Here is a 21,441-nt window from a genome sequence, read left to right as displayed (position 1 = left end):
GGGGGACATGATCACCACATACAAGATTCTCAGTGGAATTGATAGGGTAGATAAAGACAGATTATTTAACACCAGGAGTACACGCACTAGGGGATACAGGTGGAAATTGAGTGCCCAAATGAGCCATAGGAACATTGGAAAGAATTTTTTCAGTATCAGAGTAGTAGAATGTTACAGCCACTATGGGTCGCAACCGAGTTCTTTATCTATGACCCAAAGTTCCAGTATCCGACCCCAAGTCGGTAGTGACTTTCAAGGAGTAGGTTAGGTAATACAAGTAATAAAAAGGGGGAGCTGAAATGAACACAACATTTCATTCTTTTTCAATATATTCACTTAACTTATTACCACTTTCCCATCACCTTAAATATAAAATATAAAATGAGATAATATTACTACACGTGGATATTTACATGTGTCGCTCTCATATAGGACACTAAGCACTCCTCGATGCTAACGCGATGCAGCCTTTGTCAACTTCTGTGTTTCCTCAACACTCAGTACCGTCCTCAATCAGTACTGGGAAACACCAACAAGTCTTCCCCTGCCGTGGGCCAGCCTAACTACAGTATCACTGTAGATATGCTGGCAGAGAATTCTTTCTCTGCCACTCCACGGGCCTCTTGTGAATGCCCACAATCACTCTCCAGCCAAGTGCTGGCAGAGAACTTCAGGTACGCGCTGATGAGCCTCTACACAGACAAATACAGGGGTAGCGAACCCCTGGCAGGATCCTCTAGCAACGGGACAGTAACGCTCCTCAAACAGGCACTCCACTGCCGGTCGTCACTTCCCCTAGCCAGTCCCGGGATACGCCGAATTCTTTCTCTGCCACTCCACTGGCAGAAAGCAGATACCACACAGTACCTCTTCGGCGGCGGCTCACTTAGTCGTCAAACAGAATTAAGTAGAGAGAGATTAGGCTGCCCAAGGTAGGCTGCTTTTCTCCGTACCACTGCAGCCCTACGTCGCCTGAGGTCATCCACAGCGACTTCTCTGGCTGACCAAGGCAGGAATCTTGAGCCTTTTTGCAGTTATCAGACTGCCATCACCAGATTGCGTCGCCCATATAACATCAGATATTGTGGGGCAGACTCACAGATGGTGTTGACGTCGCTACTCCATACTCCAACGATGTAGTCGGGTTTGTAACATAGACAAATGGAATACAATAGGAAGTGATGTGGCGGAGGCTGAGTCCATACACAGTTTCAAGTGTAGATATGATGGAGCCCAGTAGGCTCAGGAACCTGTACACCAGTTGACTGACGGTTGAGAGGCGGGACCAAAGAGCCAGAACTCAACCTCCGGAAGCACAACTTGGTAAGTACAACTAGATAAGTACACATAAATAGACACACACGAACATCAGGTTCAGAGGACCTGATGTTTCTTCAAGAACAGAATTTCCCTCTACCCAGATGAGATAGATGTATAGAGACAAAGAATTATCATCAGCGGCGGTGACCACCGCTTGCTACCATCTATTTACACTGTAGAGTTGAGCATTTTGAGGGAGGAGTAGATCAGGAAGAAGTTTTTTAAATTGTGGACTATAAAAAAATGTAATGATACGTAGCATGAACCCAACGAAAAATATTTTTTTTCAATTGAGACAGATAATAAAGATATGAACAAAAAAAATGTACAAATATATAAGCATTAAAAGTGGAGCAAAGAAACAATATCGGAACGAGAAATATAGAAGCTTCACAGTAATGAAATGCAGGAAGCCAAAATGAACGATAGAGTGATGAGACTTGTCAAGAGAAGTGGAGAGTTAACAGCGAACGATGAGACACAAGTGTCGAGTTAAATTTAATATTTCAAGTATACATTGAACGTATAGTTGGAATAAGTTGGAATAAGAATAATAACTTGCAACGATGTCACTACCTGACATGGTTGCAAGGGTTCCTCCAGAAATTGATTTGACTTCACTAGTAGAAAAAAACGAGTGTTTAGGGTTATGAACTAACTCAAGGGACTTTACAAAACAATGACTGTGGGACTTGACAGGATTGAACAATAAATTACAAAAATGTCTGAAATCCCTTTTTATGTAACTCAGTGATTACCATGCCATTAATGGAGAAAAGGGTGGTGCTAAACAGACGAGGTGGTCCTAAACAGACGAGGTGGTGCTAAACAGACGAAATATATATGACAAATATTTTGAACTAATAAGAGAACAACCACTAAACAATTGTAGTGTCCTTAACCAGCCAATCCTCCTGTTTTGGTAGAACTTATAGTAACGACGAGGACCATAGCATATATTCCGACGTACAACGAAATTAGAAAGTAGAAATCTGCACTCTTGGGTTTGACAAACCGGAAACTATATTTTACATGTGATGCAAAGACAACCTAAATTAAGCTAACCTAAACTTCCAAGGCTTAATTAACGATATCTGAGGCATAGTATAATACTTATGTGTGCCATACTAAGACTAGTAATATTTAAGTTTGATGTTTAGCTTCATTTTTGTTAAATAATTTCTTACTAGTATTTGTCTGAAACCTAAGTACATATGAATTTATGACTATTGACGCTCGCACCAAAAGGTACTATCTAAACAGGAAAATGGATTGCAGCAACACACAGACCATGCGAAATGTTATAGACAAATAAGGAAAATAATAATGGATTAAAAAAATGATTAACTTCCCAAAGAATTCCAACACTTATAGGGAGAATAGAAAATATAAAAAAAAATTAGCCTTTGTTAGAAAGACTTAAGGTAGACGGCACGAGGAATGCATTCCAAATACTTATAAGGAATCATTTGCCCCAATCACTTATAAATAACCTTGTACAAACTGAAAATCGAATATTGTTTTGTGTCTCTGATTATTGATGAAGCTAAATTCATGACGAATGATGATTGCAAGACTCAGAAAGACTAACAAATATTTTAAGTATGGTCGGACAAATGAATACTGAACTTCAATCCAGTTCAGTGCATGTTCATGAATATATGAACAGTGCATAATAATACAGGGGTCTCTGACAGAGTCAATGAGAGAAAAGAAAAATACATAACACTATACCGATCTCAGTAGTAACATAATAAGAATCATGTCAGCAGCATATACTAAGCTCAGAAATATAAAGAAATCCTCAAAGAGCCTACAGAAAAGGACTTTTTAACGTATAATGATATTACGTGCAATTACAGATAGAAATAATCTTCGTCGAGTGAACATAATCCGCCATCACCTTAAAATATTCAAAACGAGAATGGAGAGAGTGCAAAGCATTGTTTGAAAACTGGTCCTGGAACAGATAGGATTGAGGTTCGGAGAGAGCCTGAATGAGTTGAACATAATGGCACTGGAAGAAACAGACATACAGGCTTGAATAAACAAATTCATTAGGACAAATAATTAATATTTGAATTCAAAGGTTTATTTTTGACATATAAATTATCTATGGTGTCAAGAATATTAAATCTGTAGAACAGATTTTTCTTTACTAAAATGTCCACAATCCTTAGTTAACGTTTCCACTCTTTATCCATATCGCTGGCCGTGGGATCCTCCTCCAAAACCGCCACCACCGAAACCGCCGCCACCGAAACCGCCGCCACCGAAACCGCCGCCACCGAAACCGCCGCCACCGAAGCCGCCGCCACCGTGGCCGCCACCACCGAAGCCTTTGGATCCTCCTCCGAATCCACCACCGCCGATGCCACCACCACCGAAACCTCTTCCAATGGAGCCATACCGAGATCCACCACCACCGTGGCCGCCACCACCGAAGCCGCCACCACCACCGAAGCCGCCACCACCACCGAAACTGCCACCACCGAAGCCTTTGGATCCTCCTCCTAATCCACCACCTCCGATGCCGCCACCACCACGTGAACCATAGCGAGATCCACCGCCTCCTCCGAAGCCGCCTCCACCGTGTCCAAATCCTCCTCCGCCGCCTCCAAACCCACCACCGCCTCCATGTCCTCCGCCTGCCCTGGTGGATCCCACCAGCAGGACAACGCTCACGGTGATCAGCAGCACCTTCTGTGAAATTAAAAAAAAACTTATGAAATGACAAAAAATATATTTTTTACTCAATTCTGTCTAAAATGTCTATTTTCTTAAATATTGAAAACTGAAGAAATATCATCATAAACGGAGAGAGACGGACCATGTTTGATGCAGGAAGGAGGCAGTCCTGGTCTGAGCTGCTGGTGGTTCGTCGTCGACTCTTTATATACTGTTATCTTCCCGACCTTGCTGATGCGCTGCGTCATCCCTTTCCTGTTTCATGACCACATACTCCATGAATATTTAAAGATCCGTAGTAACGAGGTGTCATTTTGCAGACTAGACCATGGCCGCTCATAATAAGGAAAGATCTTAGTCATAACTAACACAAACTTTATACATATCTTGGAAAGAAACAACGACATTTCGGTCAGTCCTGGACCATTACCAATTCGTGTGTTTGTGATTGGCACTCTCCTGGTGCCAATCAGGAGAGTGGAGAGAGGACAAACTTTGTCCTCCATGTCCAAATAAATGCAAATCACTATAGCGTTGTTAATTTCATCTCGTTCCCTTGGACAATCAGATACTAAATTACGTTTCGAAGAAGTATATCACTGTGTATCAGAATAGATTAAATTACCAGCAGGTGGCGTGACCACTGCTGGCTATTATTTGTGCATATTGTAAAGTTAAATAACTTAGTAAAAGTGTGTATCAGGAACAGCAATAAGTTACTTTATTCAGAAGAAACACGAAATATAATGATTATAGCATCTCCCGTTGACTGGTCGGAAACCGTGCCGCTGGGCCGTTGATCCATGGAAGTTACAAAAGGTAGACCAGGTATGTAGATAGACGAACCTTCAGAAGAAAAGATTCAGAACATAATTAATTCATATGAGAACAATGTTAATATGCAATCCCTGGGTGATATCTACTACAAAAACAATTACAGGTTCAACACCAAAATTGGATCCATAATTAATAGGGACTGGATATGAACAAGAATTATGAATTTACAAGGTAGACAAAGATTAGATGTTCTAGTTGAGAAATAGAACATGGGGAACAATTTTAAGATAAAAACACAAATTATTAACTAAAGCGAGGATTCAACAAGCATTTACGCATCTACATACAAACTTTAACATATTTTTTAAATCTTTGCCGGCTTCATTGTTATATATAAAACAGTTGAAAGCATGGAAAATTTCCTCTCAAATGTTAAAGTTGTTAAAATTAGCTTTCTAGTCCTTCGAAGCTCAAAAAATTATTATTATTTGTAAATAAAGCCCCCAAAGACTGAGAAACGGTTAACATTTCGGTAGTTATTGGGTTATTGCTTGATAATTCAAGGTCCATGAAAAAGGGGTCACCGTAAGCATCACTTACGGTGATGCGTATCGGGGGAAACGTCGTCGTCTCCTCATCTTGTAGTGCGTTGATTTATTTCTCATATCTTCATGCTACGTTATTGTGATTCATATTCTCCACTTACGTAGTAGTAGTAGTATTACAATGCATATGTGAAATGAGTTGATGAATTGAGGCTACTTCAATTTAAAACTGTAAAAACAGGAATGAAAAAGAGCAAGAAGGTAGGGAGAGTCGTCATACAGCCAGTGTCAACAGAAAAGACAGCTGGGCCTTATAGATCACAAACGAATCTGCAATCACAACAATGATTGTAATTCAGTTATTATTAGCAAACATTAATACAACAAACACGGAAGAACACACTCCACCCAAACATATAAACACATTCAGATTCACCTTACTCTCAGACACTTAAAAAATACTCACCAACTCACAGACGAAAGAAAATATTTAGTATGCAGAATGTTGGACGTGTTTATTAGATATAGCCACTTGGTTTCAAGAGGCAAATATATGCAATACAAAATGTATTTGAGTCGACCTGCATTCTGAAATTGCGAATGAGAACTCTAAAAGCAAAATGTCTCGGTGCAGTCCTTTCTTACATGTCTTTGATACAAATAACCTTTTTTATCATCTAAAAGTAGACTCGAAAATATGACAAATACCAGAATTAAGGAACTTTTATAGGATTAGTTCACAGCGACTGGTTTTATATCAGGATAAGTTTCTCTGACCTCTAACGTTGGTGGTTATAATCTGGAGTGATGAACGTGGACGAGCGAGGGACCTTCATAGATCACAGAATACATGCACACTCCAGCACACATACACACACACGCACACACACACACACACACACACACACACACACACACACACACACACACACACACACACACACACACACGCCAGACCTGTCTCCTGCAGCACATATCAAGCGGATAACATCAGCGGCATATGCCAGGCTGGCCAACATACGAACGGCATTCAGAAACTTGTGTAAAGAATCATTCAGAACTTTGTATACCACATATGTCAGGCCAATCCTGGAGTATGCAGCCCCAGCATGGAGTCCATATCTAGTCAAGGATAAGACTAAACTGGAAAAGGTTCAAAGGTTTGCCACCAGACTAGTACCCGAGCTGAGAGGTATGAGCTACGAGGAGAGACTACGGGAATTAAACCTCACTTCGCTGGAAGACAGAAGAGTTAGGGGGGACATGATCACCACATTCAAGATTCTGAAGGGGTAATAGGGTAGATAAAGACAGTCTATTTAACACAAGGGGAACACGCACAAGGGGACACAGGTGGAAACTGAGTGCCCAAATGAGCCACAGAGATATTAGAAAGAACTTTTTTAGTGTCAGAGTGGTTGACAAATGGAATGCATTAGGAAGTGATGTGGTGGAGGCTGACTCCATACACAGTTTCAAGTGTAGATATGACAGAGCCCGATAGGCTCATGAATCTGTACACCTGTTGATTGACGGTTGAGAGGCGGGACCAAAGAGCCAGAGCTCAACCCCCGCAAACACAACTAGGTGAGTACAACTAGGTGAGTACACACACACAAAGCCAGAGCCAGAGCTCAACCCCCGTAAGCACAATTAGGTAAGTACAAACACACAAACACACACACACAAGGTACCATCAAGGTACCGACAAGAATGAGAGGAGAGGATGAACCAGCTATTCTTGATCAGATTTTTATCCTAAATGAGTCGGATATAGGGGAAGTTAAGTTGGAAGCTCCCTTGGGAATGAGTGATCACACTGTATTGATCTTTGAGTACTTGGAAAAGCTAGGATTTAACTCCCCCCCCCAAAAGAACCAGGAAACAAAGGGCTTGCCTACCGAAAGGGAAATTATGCTGAGATGAGAAAATTCCTAAGGGACATACCATGGGACACGAACTCAGACCTAAGTCCATACAAGATATGATGGACTATGTCACCAAAAAGTGTCAGGAGGCAGTAAACAAGTTAATCCCGACCCAAAGGAAAAAACCAAGAAGCAAAAGAATAAACCATGGTTAAATAGGGCATGTATGGAAGCAAAGAAACTGAACAAATGGGCGTGGAGGAACTTCCGAAATAACAGAACACCTGAAAGCAGAGAGAGAGATACCAGACAACCAGGAATGAGTATGTTTGTGTGAGAAAAGATGCTTAGAAAAAGTATAACATTTTATATAACTAATAAATCCAAGAACGAACCAAAGCTACTCCACAGTCACATCAGGAGGAAAACAACAGTGAAGGTACAGGTGATGAAACTTAGAACAGGTGAAGATAGGTACACAGAGAATGACAGAGAGGTGTGTGAAGAACTCAACAAGAGGTTGCAGGAGGTCTTCACAATAGGACGAGGTGAGATCACTGCGCTAGGTGAGGTGGCAGTGAACCAAGCGGACTTGGAAGGGTTCGAAATTACAAGAAATTAGGTCAAGAGGCATCTGTTGGATCTGGACGTGAGAAAGGCTTTTGACCCAGACAGAATCTCACCAGGGGTATTGAAAGTGTGCAGAAGCACTTTGCTTGCCACTCTCTATAATGTATAGTAGGTCACTGGAAACGGGATACCTACCTGAAATATGGAAGATGGCTAATGTAGTCCCAATATACAAAAAGCGTGACAGATAAGAGGCACTGAACTACAGGCCAGTGTCCTTGACCTGTATACCGTGTAAGGTGATGGAGAAGATCGTGAGAAAAACCTAGTAACACATCTGGAGAGAAGGGACTTCGTGACAACCCATCAACATTGGTTCAGGGAGGGTAAATCTTGCCTAACTGGCTCAATAGAATTCTACGATCAGGTGACAAAGATTAAGTAAGAGAAGGATGTGCAGACTGCATTTTCTTGTCGGAAGGCCTTTGACACAGTACCCCATAAAAGGCTGATGAATACGCAAGAGAAACAGGCAGGAGTAACTGGTAAGGTGCTCCTGTGGGTAAGGGTATACCTGAGCAATAGGAAGCAGAGAGTTACAGTGAGAGGTGAGACCTAAGATTGGCATGAAGCTAACAGTGGGGTCCCACAGGGCTCTGTACTCGGACCTATCCTGTTTCTGATACACGTAAATGATCTACCAGAGGGTATAGACTCATTCCTCTCAATATTTGCTGACGACGCTAAAATTATGAGAAGGGTTAAGACAGCGGAGGACTGCTTGAGGTTTCAAGAAGACCTGGACAAGTTGCTGGAATGGTCGAACAAGTGGTTGTTAGAGTTTAACCCGAGCAAATGTAATGTAATGAAGATAGGTGTAGGGAGCAGGAGACAGATACAAGGTATCATTTTAGAAAAATGCTTCAAGAGTCATAGAGAAAGATCTGTTGGTTGATATCACGCCAGATCTGTACCCTGAAGCCCATATCAAGAGCATAACATCAACGGCGTATGCCCAGTTGGCCAACATAAGAACGGCCTTTAGAAACTTGTGTAAGGAATCATTCAGAACTTTGTATACGACATATGTCAGATGAATCCTGGAGTATGCGGCTGCAGCATTGATATCATATCTAGTCAAGCATAAGACTAAGCTGGAAAAGGTTCAAAGGTTTGCCTTCAGACTAGTACCCGAACAGAGGGGTATGAACTACGAGGAGAGACTACGGGAATTAAACCTCACGTCACTGGGAGACTGAAGAGTTAGGGGGGACATGATCACCACATACAAGATTCTCAGTGGAATTGATAGGGTAGATAAAGACAGATTATTTAACACCAGGAGTACACGCACTAGGGGATACAGGTGGAAATTGAGTGCCCAAATGAGCCATAGGAACATTGGAAAGAATTTTTTCAGTATCAGAGTAGTAGAATGTTACAGCCACTATGGGTCGCAACCGAGTTCTTTATCTATGACCCAAAGTTCCAGTATCCGACCCCAAGTCGGTAGTGACTTTCAAGGAGTAGGTTAGGTAATACAAGTAATAAAAAGGGGGAGCTGAAATGAACACAACATTTCATTCTTTTTCAATATATTCACTTAACTTATTACCACTTTCCCATCACCTTAAATATAAAATATAAAATGAGATAATATTACTACACGTGGATATTTACATGTGTCGCTCTCATATAGGACACTAAGCACTCCTCGATGCTAACGCGATGCAGCCTTTGTCAACTTCTGTGTTTCCTCAACACTCAGTACCGTCCTCAATCAGTACTGGGAAACACCAACAAGTCTTCCCCTGCCGTGGGCCAGCCTAACTACAGTATCACTGTAGATATGCTGGCAGAGAATTCTTTCTCTGCCACTCCACGGGCCTCTTGTGAATGCCCACAATCACTCTCCAGCCAAGTGCTGGCAGAGAACTTCAGGTACGCGCTGATGAGCCTCTACACAGACAAATACAGGGGTAGCGAACCCCTGGCAGGATCCTCTAGCAACGGGACAGTAACGCTCCTCAAACAGGCACTCCACTGCCGGTCGTCACTTCCCCTAGCCAGTCCCGGGATACGCCGAATTCTTTCTCTGCCACTCCACTGGCAGAAAGCAGATACCACACAGTACCTCTTCGGCGGCGGCTCACTTAGTCGTCAAACAGAATTAAGTAGAGAGAGATTAGGCTGCCCAAGGTAGGCTGCTTTTCTCCGTACCACTGCAGCCCTACGTCGCCTGAGGTCATCCACAGCGACTTCTCTGGCTGACCAAGGCAGGAATCTTGAGCCTTTTTGCAGTTATCAGACTGCCATCACCAGATTGCGTCGCCCATATAACATCAGATATTGTGGGGCAGACTCACAGATGGTGTTGACGTCGCTACTCCATACTCCAACGATGTAGTCGGGTTTGTAACATAGACAAATGGAATACAATAGGAAGTGATGTGGCGGAGGCTGAGTCCATACACAGTTTCAAGTGTAGATATGATGGAGCCCAGTAGGCTCAGGAACCTGTACACCAGTTGACTGACGGTTGAGAGGCGGGACCAAAGAGCCAGAACTCAACCTCCGGAAGCACAACTTGGTAAGTACAACTAGATAAGTACACATAAATAGACACACACGAACATCAGGTTCAGAGGACCTGATGTTTCTTCAAGAACAGAATTTCCCTCTACCCAGATGAGATAGATGTATAGAGACAAAGAATTATCATCAGCGGCGGTGACCACCGCTTGCTACCATCTATTTACACTGTAGAGTTGAGCATTTTGAGGGAGGAGTAGATCAGGAAGAAGTTTTTTAAATTGTGGACTATAAAAAAATGTAATGATACGTAGCATGAACCCAACGAAAAATATTTTTTTTCAATTGAGACAGATAATAAAGATATGAACAAAAAAAATGTACAAATATATAAGCATTAAAAGTGGAGCAAAGAAACAATATCGGAACGAGAAATATAGAAGCTTCACAGTAATGAAATGCAGGAAGCCAAAATGAACGATAGAGTGATGAGACTTGTCAAGAGAAGTGGAGAGTTAACAGCGAACGATGAGACACAAGTGTCGAGTTAAATTTAATATTTCAAGTATACATTGAACGTATAGTTGGAATAAGTTGGAATAAGAATAATAACTTGCAACGATGTCACTACCTGACATGGTTGCAAGGGTTCCTCCAGAAATTGATTTGACTTCACTAGTAGAAAAAAACGAGTGTTTAGGGTTATGAACTAACTCAAGGGACTTTACAAAACAATGACTGTGGGACTTGACAGGATTGAACAATAAATTACAAAAATGTCTGAAATCCCTTTTTATGTAACTCAGTGATTACCATGCCATTAATGGAGAAAAGGGTGGTGCTAAACAGACGAGGTGGTCCTAAACAGACGAGGTGGTGCTAAACAGACGAAATATATATGACAAATATTTTGAACTAATAAGAGAACAACCACTAAACAATTGTAGTGTCCTTAACCAGCCAATCCTCCTGTTTTGGTAGAACTTATAGTAACGACGAGGACCATAGCATATATTCCGACGTACAACGAAATTAGAAAGTAGAAATCTGCACTCTTGGGTTTGACAAACCGGAAACTATATTTTACATGTGATGCAAAGACAACCTAAATTAAGCTAACCTAAACTTCCAAGGCTTAATTAACGATATCTGAGGCATAGTATAATACTTATGTGTGCCATACTAAGACTAGTAATATTTAAGTTTGATGTTTAGCTTCATTTTTGTTAAATAATTTCTTACTAGTATTTGTCTGAAACCTAAGTACATATGAATTTATGACTATTGACGCTCGCACCAAAAGGTACTATCTAAACAGGAAAATGGATTGCAGCAACACACAGACCATGCGAAATGTTATAGACAAATAAGGAAAATAATAATGGATTAAAAAAATGATTAACTTCCCAAAGAATTCCAACACTTATAGGGAGAATAGAAAATATAAAAAAAAATTAGCCTTTGTTAGAAAGACTTAAGGTAGACGGCACGAGGAATGCATTCCAAATACTTATAAGGAATCATTTGCCCCAATCACTTATAAATAACCTTGTACAAACTGAAAATCGAATATTGTTTTGTGTCTCTGATTATTGATGAAGCTAAATTCATGACGAATGATGATTGCAAGACTCAGAAAGACTAACAAATATTTTAAGTATGGTCGGACAAATGAATACTGAACTTCAATCCAGTTCAGTGCATGTTCATGAATATATGAACAGTGCATAATAATACAGGGGTCTCTGACAGAGTCAATGAGAGAAAAGAAAAATACATAACACTATACCGATCTCAGTAGTAACATAATAAGAATCATGTCAGCAGCATATACTAAGCTCAGAAATATAAAGAAATCCTCAAAGAGCCTACAGAAAAGGACTTTTTAACGTATAATGATATTACGTGCAATTACAGATAGAAATAATCTTCGTCGAGTGAACATAATCCGCCATCACCTTAAAATATTCAAAACGAGAATGGAGAGAGTGCAAAGCATTGTTTGAAAACTGGTCCTGGAACAGATAGGATTGAGGTTCGGAGAGAGCCTGAATGAGTTGAACATAATGGCACTGGAAGAAACAGACATACAGGCTTGAATAAACAAATTCATTAGGACAAATAATTAATATTTGAATTCAAAGGTTTATTTTTGACATATAAATTATCTATGGTGTCAAGAATATTAAATCTGTAGAACAGATTTTTCTTTACTAAAATGTCCACAATCCTTAGTTAACGTTTCCACTCTTTATCCATATCGCTGGCCGTGGGATCCTCCTCCAAAACCGCCACCACCGAAACCGCCGCCACCGAAACCGCCGCCACCGAAACCGCCGCCACCGAAGCCGCCGCCACCGAAGCCGCCACCACCGAAGCCTTTGGATCCTCCTCCGAATCCACCACCGCCGATGCCACCACCACCGAAACCTCTTCCAATGGAGCCATACCGAGATCCACCACCACCGTGGCCGCCACCACCGAAGCCGCCACCACCACCGAAGCCGCCACCACCACCGAAACTGCCACCACCGAAGCCTTTGGATCCTCCTCCTAATCCACCACCTCCGATGCCGCCACCACCACGTGAACCATAGCGAGATCCACCGCCTCCTCCGAAGCCGCCTCCACCGTGTCCAAATCCTCCTCCGCCGCCTCCAAACCCACCACCGCCTCCATGTCCTCCGCCTGCCCTGGTGGATCCCACCAGCAGGACAACGCTCACGGTGATCAGCAGCACCTTCTGTGAAATTAAAAAAAAACTTATGAAATGACAAAAAATATATTTTTTACTCAATTCTGTCTAAAATGTCTATTTTCTTAAATATTGAAAACTGAAGAAATATCATCATAAACGGAGAGAGACGGACCATGTTTGATGCAGGAAGGAGGCAGTCCTGGTCTGAGCTGCTGGTGGTTCGTCGTCGACTCTTTATATACTGTTATCTTCCCGACCTTGCTGATGCGCTGCGTCATCCCTTTCCTGTTTCATGACCACATACTCCATGAATATTTAAAGATCCGTAGTAACGAGGTGTCATTTTGCAGACTAGACCATGGCCGCTCATAATAAGGAAAGATCTTAGTCATAACTAACACAAACTTTATACATATCTTGGAAAGAAACAACGACATTTCGGTCAGTCCTGGACCATTACCAATTCGTGTGTTTGTGATTGGCACTCTCCTGGTGCCAATCAGGAGAGTGGAGAGAGGACAAACTTTGTCCTCCATGTCCAAATAAATGCAAATCACTATAGCGTTGTTAATTTCATCTCGTTCCCTTGGACAATCAGATACTAAATTACGTTTCGAAGAAGTATATCACTGTGTATCAGAATAGATTAAATTACCAGCAGGTGGCGTGACCACTGCTGGCTATTATTTGTGCATATTGTAAAGTTAAATAACTTAGTAAAAGTGTGTATCAGGAACAGCAATAAGTTACTTTATTCAGAAGAAACACGAAATATAATGATTATAGCATCTCCCGTTGACTGGTCGGAAACCGTGCCGCTGGGCCGTTGATCCATGGAAGTTACAAAAGGTAGACCAGGTATGTAGATAGACGAACCTTCAGAAGAAAAGATTCAGAACATAATTAATTCATATGAGAACAATGTTAATATGCAATCCCTGGGTGATATCTACTACAAAAACAATTACAGGTTCAACACCAAAATTGGATCCATAATTAATAGGGACTGGATATGAACAAGAATTATGAATTTACAAGGTAGACAAAGATTAGATGTTCTAGTTGAGAAATAGAACATGGGGAACAATTTTAAGATAAAAACACAAATTATTAACTAAAGCGAGGATTCAACAAGCATTTACGCATCTACATACAAACTTTAACATATTTTTTAAATCTTTGCCGGCTTCATTGTTATATATAAAACAGTTGAAAGCATGGAAAATTTCCTCTCAAATGTTAAAGTTGTTAAAATTAGCTTTCTAGTCCTTCGAAGCTCAAAAAATTATTATTATTTGTAAATAAAGCCCCCAAAGACTGAGAAACGGTTAACATTTCGGTAGTTATTGGGTTATTGCTTGATAATTCAAGGTCCATGAAAAAGGGGTCACCGTAAGCATCACTTACGGTGATGCTTATCGGGGGAAACGTCGTCGTCTCCTCATCTTGTAGTGCGTTGATTTATTTCTCATATCTTCATGCTACGTTATTGTGATTCATATTCTCCACTTACGTAGTAGTAGTAGTATTACAATGCATATGTGAAATGAGTTGATGAATTGAGGCTACTTCAATTTAAAACTGTAAAAACAGGAATGAAAAAGAGCAAGAAGGTAGGGAGAGTCGTCATACAGCCAGTGTCAACAGAAAAGACAGCTGGGCCTTATAGATCACAAACGAATCTGCAATCACAACAATGATTGTAATTCAGTTATTATTAGCAAACATTAATACAACAAACACGGAAGAACACACTCCACCCAAACATATAAACACGTTCAGATTCACCTTACTCGCAGACACTTAAAAAATACTCACCAACTCACAGACGAAAAAAAATATTTATTTTGCAGAATGTTGAACGTGTTTATTAGATATAGCCACTTGGTTTAAAGAGGCATATATGGAATACAAAATGTATTTGAGTCGACCTGTATGCTGAAATTGCGAATGAGAACTCTGAAACCAAAATGTTTCGGTGCAGTCCTTTCTTACATGTCCTTGACACAAATAACCTTGTTTATATTATTATAGAAATACCATCTAAAAGTAGATTCGAAAATATGACAAAAACTATAATTAAGTAACTTTTATAGGATTAGTTCGCAGTGACAGGTTTTATATCAGGATAAGTTTCTTTGACCTCTAACGTTGGTGGTTATAATCTGGAGTGATGAACGTGGACGCGAGGCCTTCATAGATTACAGAATACATACACACTCCAGCACACACACACACACACACACACACACACACACACACACACACACACACACACACACACACACACACACACACACACACACACACACACATAAAGAATATTGTGCAAGGAGCCTATGCTATGCTTTCTAACTTCAGAATTGCATTTAAATACATGGATGGCGATATACTAAAGAAATTGTTCATGACTTTTGTTAGGCCAAAGCTAGAATATGCAGCTGTTGTGTGGTGCCCATATCTTAAGAAGCACATCAAAAAACTGGAAAAGGTGCAAAGACATGCTACTAAGTGGCTCCCAGAACTGAAGGGCAAGAGCTACGAGGAGAGGTTAGAAGCATTAAATATGCCAAAACTAGAAGACAGAAGAAAAAGAGGTGATATGATCACTACATACAAAATAGTAACAGGAATTGATAAAATCGACAGGGAAGACTTCCTGAGACCTGGAATTTCAAGAACAAGAGGTCATAGATTTAAACTAGCTAAACACAGATGCCGAAGAAATATAAGAAAATTCACCTTCGCAAATAGAGTGGTAGACGGTTGGAACAAGTTAAGTGAGAAGGTGGTGGAGGCCAAGACCGTCAGTAGTTTCAAAGCGTTATATGACAAAGAGTGCTGGGAAGACGGGACACCACGAGCGTAGCTCTCATCCTGTAACTACACTTAGGTAATTACACTTAGGTAATTACACACACACACACACACACATACAGCACGGGTGGGACACGAACAAGGGGACACAGGTGGAAACTTCGTACCCAGATGAGCCACAGAGACGTTTGAAAGATTTTTTTCAGTGTCAGAGTAGTTAATAAATGGAATGCACTAGGAAGTGATGTGGTGGAGGCTGACTCCATACACAGTTTCAAATGTAGATATGATAGAGCCCAGTAGGCTCAGGAATCTGTCCACCAGTTGATTGACAGTTGAGAGGCGGGACCAAAGAGCCAAAGCTCAACCCCCGCAAGCACAATTAGGCGAGTACAATTAGGTGAGTACACATACACACACACACAAAGTACCATCAAGGAACCGACAAGAATGAGAGGAGAGGATGAACCAGCTATTCTTGATCTGATTTTTTACCCTAAATGAGTCGGATATAGGGGAAGTTAATTTGGAAGCCCCCTTGGGAATGAGTGATCACACTGTATTGATTTTTGAGTACTTGGTAGAGCTAGGATTTATCTCCCCCCCCCCAAAAAAAAAAAAAGGAAACAAAGGGCTGGCGTACCGAAAGTGAAATTATGAGGAGATGAGAAAATTGCTAAAGGATATACAATTTGACACATAACTCAGAATTAAGTCCGTTCAAGACATGATGGACTAAGTCACCAAAAAGTGTCAGGAGGCAGTAAACAGGTTTATCCCGGCCCGAAAGGAAAAAATCGGGAAGCAAAAGAAAAACACGTGGTTTAATAGAGCATGTATGGAAGCAAAGAAACTGAACAAAAGGGCGTGGAGGGACTTCCGAAATAACAGGACAGCTGAAAGCAGAGAGAAATACCAGAGAACCAGGAACGAGTATGTTAGTGTGAGAAAAGAAGCTGAGAAAAAATATGAAAATGATATAGCTAATAAAGCCAAGACCGACCCAAAGCTATTCCACAGTTATCAGGAAAAACACCACGGTAAAAGAACAGGTGATGAAACTTTGAAAGGGTAAGGAAAGGTACACAGAGAATGACAGAGAAGTGTGTGAAGAACTCCACAAAAGGTTCCAGGAGGTTTTCACAATAGAACAAGGTGAGGTCACTGCGCTAGGAAAGGTGGCAGTGAACCTGGCGGTCGTGGAGAGGTTCGAAATTACAAGAGATGAGGTCAAGAGGCATCTGTTGGATCCGGCCGTGAGAAAGGCTTTTGGCCCAGACAGAATCTCACCATGGGTATTGAAAGAGAGTGCAGAAGCACTTTGCTTGCCACTCTCCATAGTGTAAGTAGGTCATTGGAGACGGAAGATCTACCAGAAGAGGCAGACAGGAGGCACTTAACTACAGGCCAGTGTCCTTAACGTGTATACTAAGCAAGGTGATGGAAAAGGTAGTGAGAAAAAACCTAGTAACACATCAGGAGAGAAGAGACTTCGTGACACCCCATCAACATGGGTTCAGGGAGGGTAAATCTTGCCTTACTGGCTTAATGGAATTCTACGATCAGGTGACAAAGATGAAGCAAGAAAGAGAAAAATGGGCAGACTGCATTTTCTTGAACTGTCGAAAAGCCTTTGACACAGTACCCCATAAGAGGTTGATGAATACGCTAGAGAAACAGGCGGGAGTAACTGGTAGGGTGCTCCAGTGGGTAAAGGAGTACCTAAGCAATAGGAAGAGGAGAGTTACAATGAGAGGTGAGACCTCAGATTGACGTGAAGTCACCAGTGGGGTCCCACAGGACTCTGTACTCGGATCTATCCTGTTTCTGATATACGTAAATGATATACGTCTATACCCAGAGGGTATAGACACATTCCTCTCAATGTTTGCTGACGATGCCAAAATTATGAGAAGGGTTAAGACAGAGGAGAATTGCTTGAGGCTTCAAGAAGACCTGGACAAATTGCAGGAGTGGTCGAACAAGTGGTTGTTAGAGGTTAACCCGAGCAAATGTAATGTAATGAAGATAAGTGTAGGGAGCAGGAGACCAGATATAAGGTATCATTTGGGAGATGAAATACTTCAAGAGTCAAAGAGAGAGAAAGACCTGGGGGTTGAAATCACGCCAGACCTGTTTCCTGAAGCCCAAATCAAGAGGATAACATCACCGGCATATGCCCAGTTCGCCAACATAAGAACGGCCTTTCTAAACTTGTGTAAGGAACTTTGTAATTCAAAACTTTGTATACCACATATGTCAGACCAATCCTGGAGTATGCGGCTCCAGCATGGAGTCCATATCTATTCAAGCATAAGACTAAGCTGGGAAAGGTTCAAAGGTTTGCCACCAGACTAGTACCCGAACAGAGGGGTATGAACTACGAGGAGAGAATTCGGGAATTAAACCTCACACCACTGAGAGACTGAAGAGTTAAGGGGGACATGATCACCACATACAAGATTCTCAGAGAAATATATAGGGTAGATAAAGACAGACTAATTAACACCAAGAGCACACGCACTTAGGGACACAGGTGGAAATTGAGTGCCCAATTGAGCCATAGAGACATTAGAAAGAGTTTTTTCAGTGTCAGAGTAGTAGACAAATGAAATGCATTAGGAAGTGATATGGTGGAGGCTGACTCCATACACAGTTTCAAGTGTAGATATGATGGAGCCCAGTAGACTCACGAACCTGTACACCAGTTGATTGACAGTTGAGAGGCGGGACCATAAAGCCAAAGCTCAACCCCCGCAAACCCAAGTAGGTAAGTACACATAAACAGACACACATGAACATCAGGTTCAGAGGACATGATGTTTCTTCAAGGACAGAATTTCCCCTCAACCCAGATGTGGTAAACGTATAGAGACAAATAATTATCATCAGCGGCGGTGACCACTGCTTACTATCATCTATTTACACAGTAGAGTTAAACATTTTGAGGGAGGAGTAGATCAGGAAGAAGATAGATTTTAAATTGTGGACTATAAAGAAATGTAATGATACGTAGCATGAACCCAACAAAAAAATATATTTTTTCAAGTGAGACAGGTAATAAAGATATGAGCACGAAAAATGTACAATTATATTAGCATTAAAAGTGGAGCAGAGAAACAATATCGGAACGAGAATTATAGACGCTTCACAGTAATGAAATGCAGGAAGCCAAAATGAACGATAGAGTGATGAGACTTGCCAAGAGAAGTGGAGAGTTAACAGCGAACGATGAGACATAAATGTCGAGTTAAATTTAATATTTCAAGTAGACATTGAACGTATAGCTGGAATAAGTAACTACCTGACATGGTTGCAAGGATTCCTCCAGAAATTGATCTGACTTCAAAAGTAGAGAATAGTAAGTGGTTAGAATTATGAACTAACTCAAGGGACTTTACAAAATAATGATTGTAGAACTTGACAGGATTGAACAATAAATTAAACAAAAAATCTGTAATCCCATTTCATGTAACTCAGTGATTACCATGCCTTTAATGAAGAAAGCGGTGGTGCTAAACAGACGAGGTGGTCCTAAACAGACGAGGTGGTGCTAAACAGACGAAATATATATGACAAATATTTTGAACTATTAAGAGAACCACCACTAAACAATTGTAGTGTCCTTAACCAGCCCATCCTCTTGGTTTAGTAGTACTTATCGTAACGATTAGGTCCATGGCATATATTCCGACGTACAACTAAATTAGAAAATAGAAATCTGCACTCTTGGGTTGGACAAACCGGAAACTATATTTTACTTGTGATGCAAAGACAAACTAAATTAACCTAACCTAACCTTCCAAGGCTTAATTAACGATATCTGAGGCCTAATATAGTACATATGTGTGCAATACTAGACCTAGTAATATTTAAGTTTGTTGTTTTGCTACATTTTTGTTAATTAATTTCTCACTAGTATCTATCTGAAACCTTAGTACGTACTAATTTATGATTATTGACGATCGCCACAGAAGGTAATATTTAAACAGGAAAATGGAGTGCAGCAACACACAAGTCATGCGAAATGTTAGAGACAAATAAGGAATAAATTTTTGGAACAAAAAAAATGAACTTCCAAAACAATTCCAACACTTATAGGATGAATAGAAATTATACAATTTTTTTTTTTTACCGCTTCGTTAGAAAGACTTAAGGTTGACGTCAAGTGGATTGCATTCCAAATAATTATAAGGAATCATTTGCCCCAGTCACTTATAAATGTCCTTGTACAAACTGAAAATCGAATATTGTTTTGCGACACTGTTTATTGATGAAGCATAATTCACGACAATATTTATGACGAATGATTAATGGGAAACTCAGAAAGAGGAAGAAATATTTTAAGTGTGGTCGGACAAATGGATACTGAACTTCAATCCAGTTCAGTGCATGTTCATAAAAATATGAACAATGCATAATAAAACAGGGGAATCTGACAGAGTCAATGAGCGAAAAGTTTCTTGAAAAGTTCATAACACTATTCCGATCTCAGAAGTAACATCATAAGAATCATATCAGCCGCATAAACTAAGCTCATGAATAAAAAGAAATCCTCAAAGATCCTACAAAAAAGGACCTTGCAACGTATTATGCAATTACGTGCAATCACAGCTAGAAATAATCTTCGTCGAATGAACATAATCCACTATCATTATTAAATACTTTAAACGAAAGTGGAGAGAGTGCAAAGCATTGTTTAAAAACTGGTCCTGGAACAGATAGGATTGAGCTTCGGAGAGAGCCTGAATGAGTTGAACCTAATGGCACTGGAAGAAACAGACATACAGGCTTGAATAAACAAATAAATTAGGACAAATAATTAATACTTGAATTCAAAGGTTTATTTTTGGCATATAAATTATCTATGGTGTCAAGAATATTAAATCTGTAAGAGAACTGATTTATCTTTACTAAAATGTCTAATATCCTTAGTTAACGTTTTCACTTTTTATCCATATCGCTGGCCGTGGGATCCTCCTCCAAAGCTGCCACCACCGAAACCGCCGCCACCGAAGCCGCCGCCGCCACCACCGAATCCGCCGCCACCGTGGCCGCCACCACCGAATCCTTTGGATCCTCCTCCGAATCCGCCACCGCCGATGCCACCACCACCGAAACCTCCTCCAATGGAGCGATAGCGAGATCCACCGCCACCATGGCCGCCACCACCGAAGCCGCCGCCACCGTGGCTGCCACCACCGAAGCCTTTGGATCCTCCTCCGAATCCACCACCTCCGAAGCCGCCTCCACCGAAGCCGCCTCCACTGAAGCCGCCCCCACCACCTGAACCATAGCGAGATCCACCGCCCAATGAACCCAGTCCACCTCCTCCGAAGCCGCCTCCACCGTGTCCAAATCCACCTCCGCCGCCTCCAAACCCACCACCGCCTCCATGTCCTCCGCCTGCCCTGGAGGTTCCCACCAGCAGGGCAACGCTCACGGTGATCACCAGCACCTTCTGTGAAATGAAATAAAAATGAACTTTATGTAATGACAATTTTTTTTATTATATTGAATTCTGTCTAAAATGTCTATTTTCTTAAAATACTGATTAGTAGAAATATCACTATAAACGAAGAGAGACAGACCATGTTTGATGCAGGAAAGTCGCGGTCCAGGTCTG

At 41.1% G+C, this 21,441-nt stretch overlaps 2 protein-coding genes across 2 annotated transcripts; both read right to left on the bottom strand.

The window, feature by feature from the left end:
- Positions 1-3,396: 3,396 nt before the first annotated feature.
- Positions 3,397-4,229, bottom strand: LOC123753077 (uncharacterized). The gene is made up of 2 exons (XM_045735085.2): positions 4,151-4,229; positions 3,397-4,023 (listed from the first exon to the last, which is right to left on the bottom strand). Exons 1-2 carry the CDS (start codon positions 4,151-4,153, stop codon positions 3,517-3,519), a joined length of 510 nt encoding a protein of 169 aa, XP_045591041.2. The 5' UTR covers positions 4,154-4,229; the 3' UTR covers positions 3,397-3,516.
- Positions 4,230-12,431: 8,202 nt separating this feature from the next.
- On the bottom strand, positions 12,432-21,441 carry LOC138355338 (uncharacterized). Its single transcript, XM_069310221.1, has 3 exons — positions 21,407-21,441; positions 20,773-21,276; positions 12,432-13,043 (listed from the first exon to the last, which is right to left on the bottom strand). The coding sequence occupies exons 1-3, from the start codon at positions 21,407-21,409 to the stop codon at positions 12,552-12,554; spliced, it is 999 nt and encodes a 332-aa protein (XP_069166322.1). The 5' UTR covers positions 21,410-21,441; the 3' UTR covers positions 12,432-12,551.

This window comes from Procambarus clarkii, chromosome 6 (genome assembly GCF_040958095.1).
Source record: "Procambarus clarkii isolate CNS0578487 chromosome 6, FALCON_Pclarkii_2.0, whole genome shotgun sequence".
Classification (NCBI taxonomy): Eukaryota; Metazoa; Arthropoda; class Malacostraca; order Decapoda; family Cambaridae; genus Procambarus; species Procambarus clarkii.
This window is presented reverse-complemented; position numbering and strand designations above follow the sequence as displayed.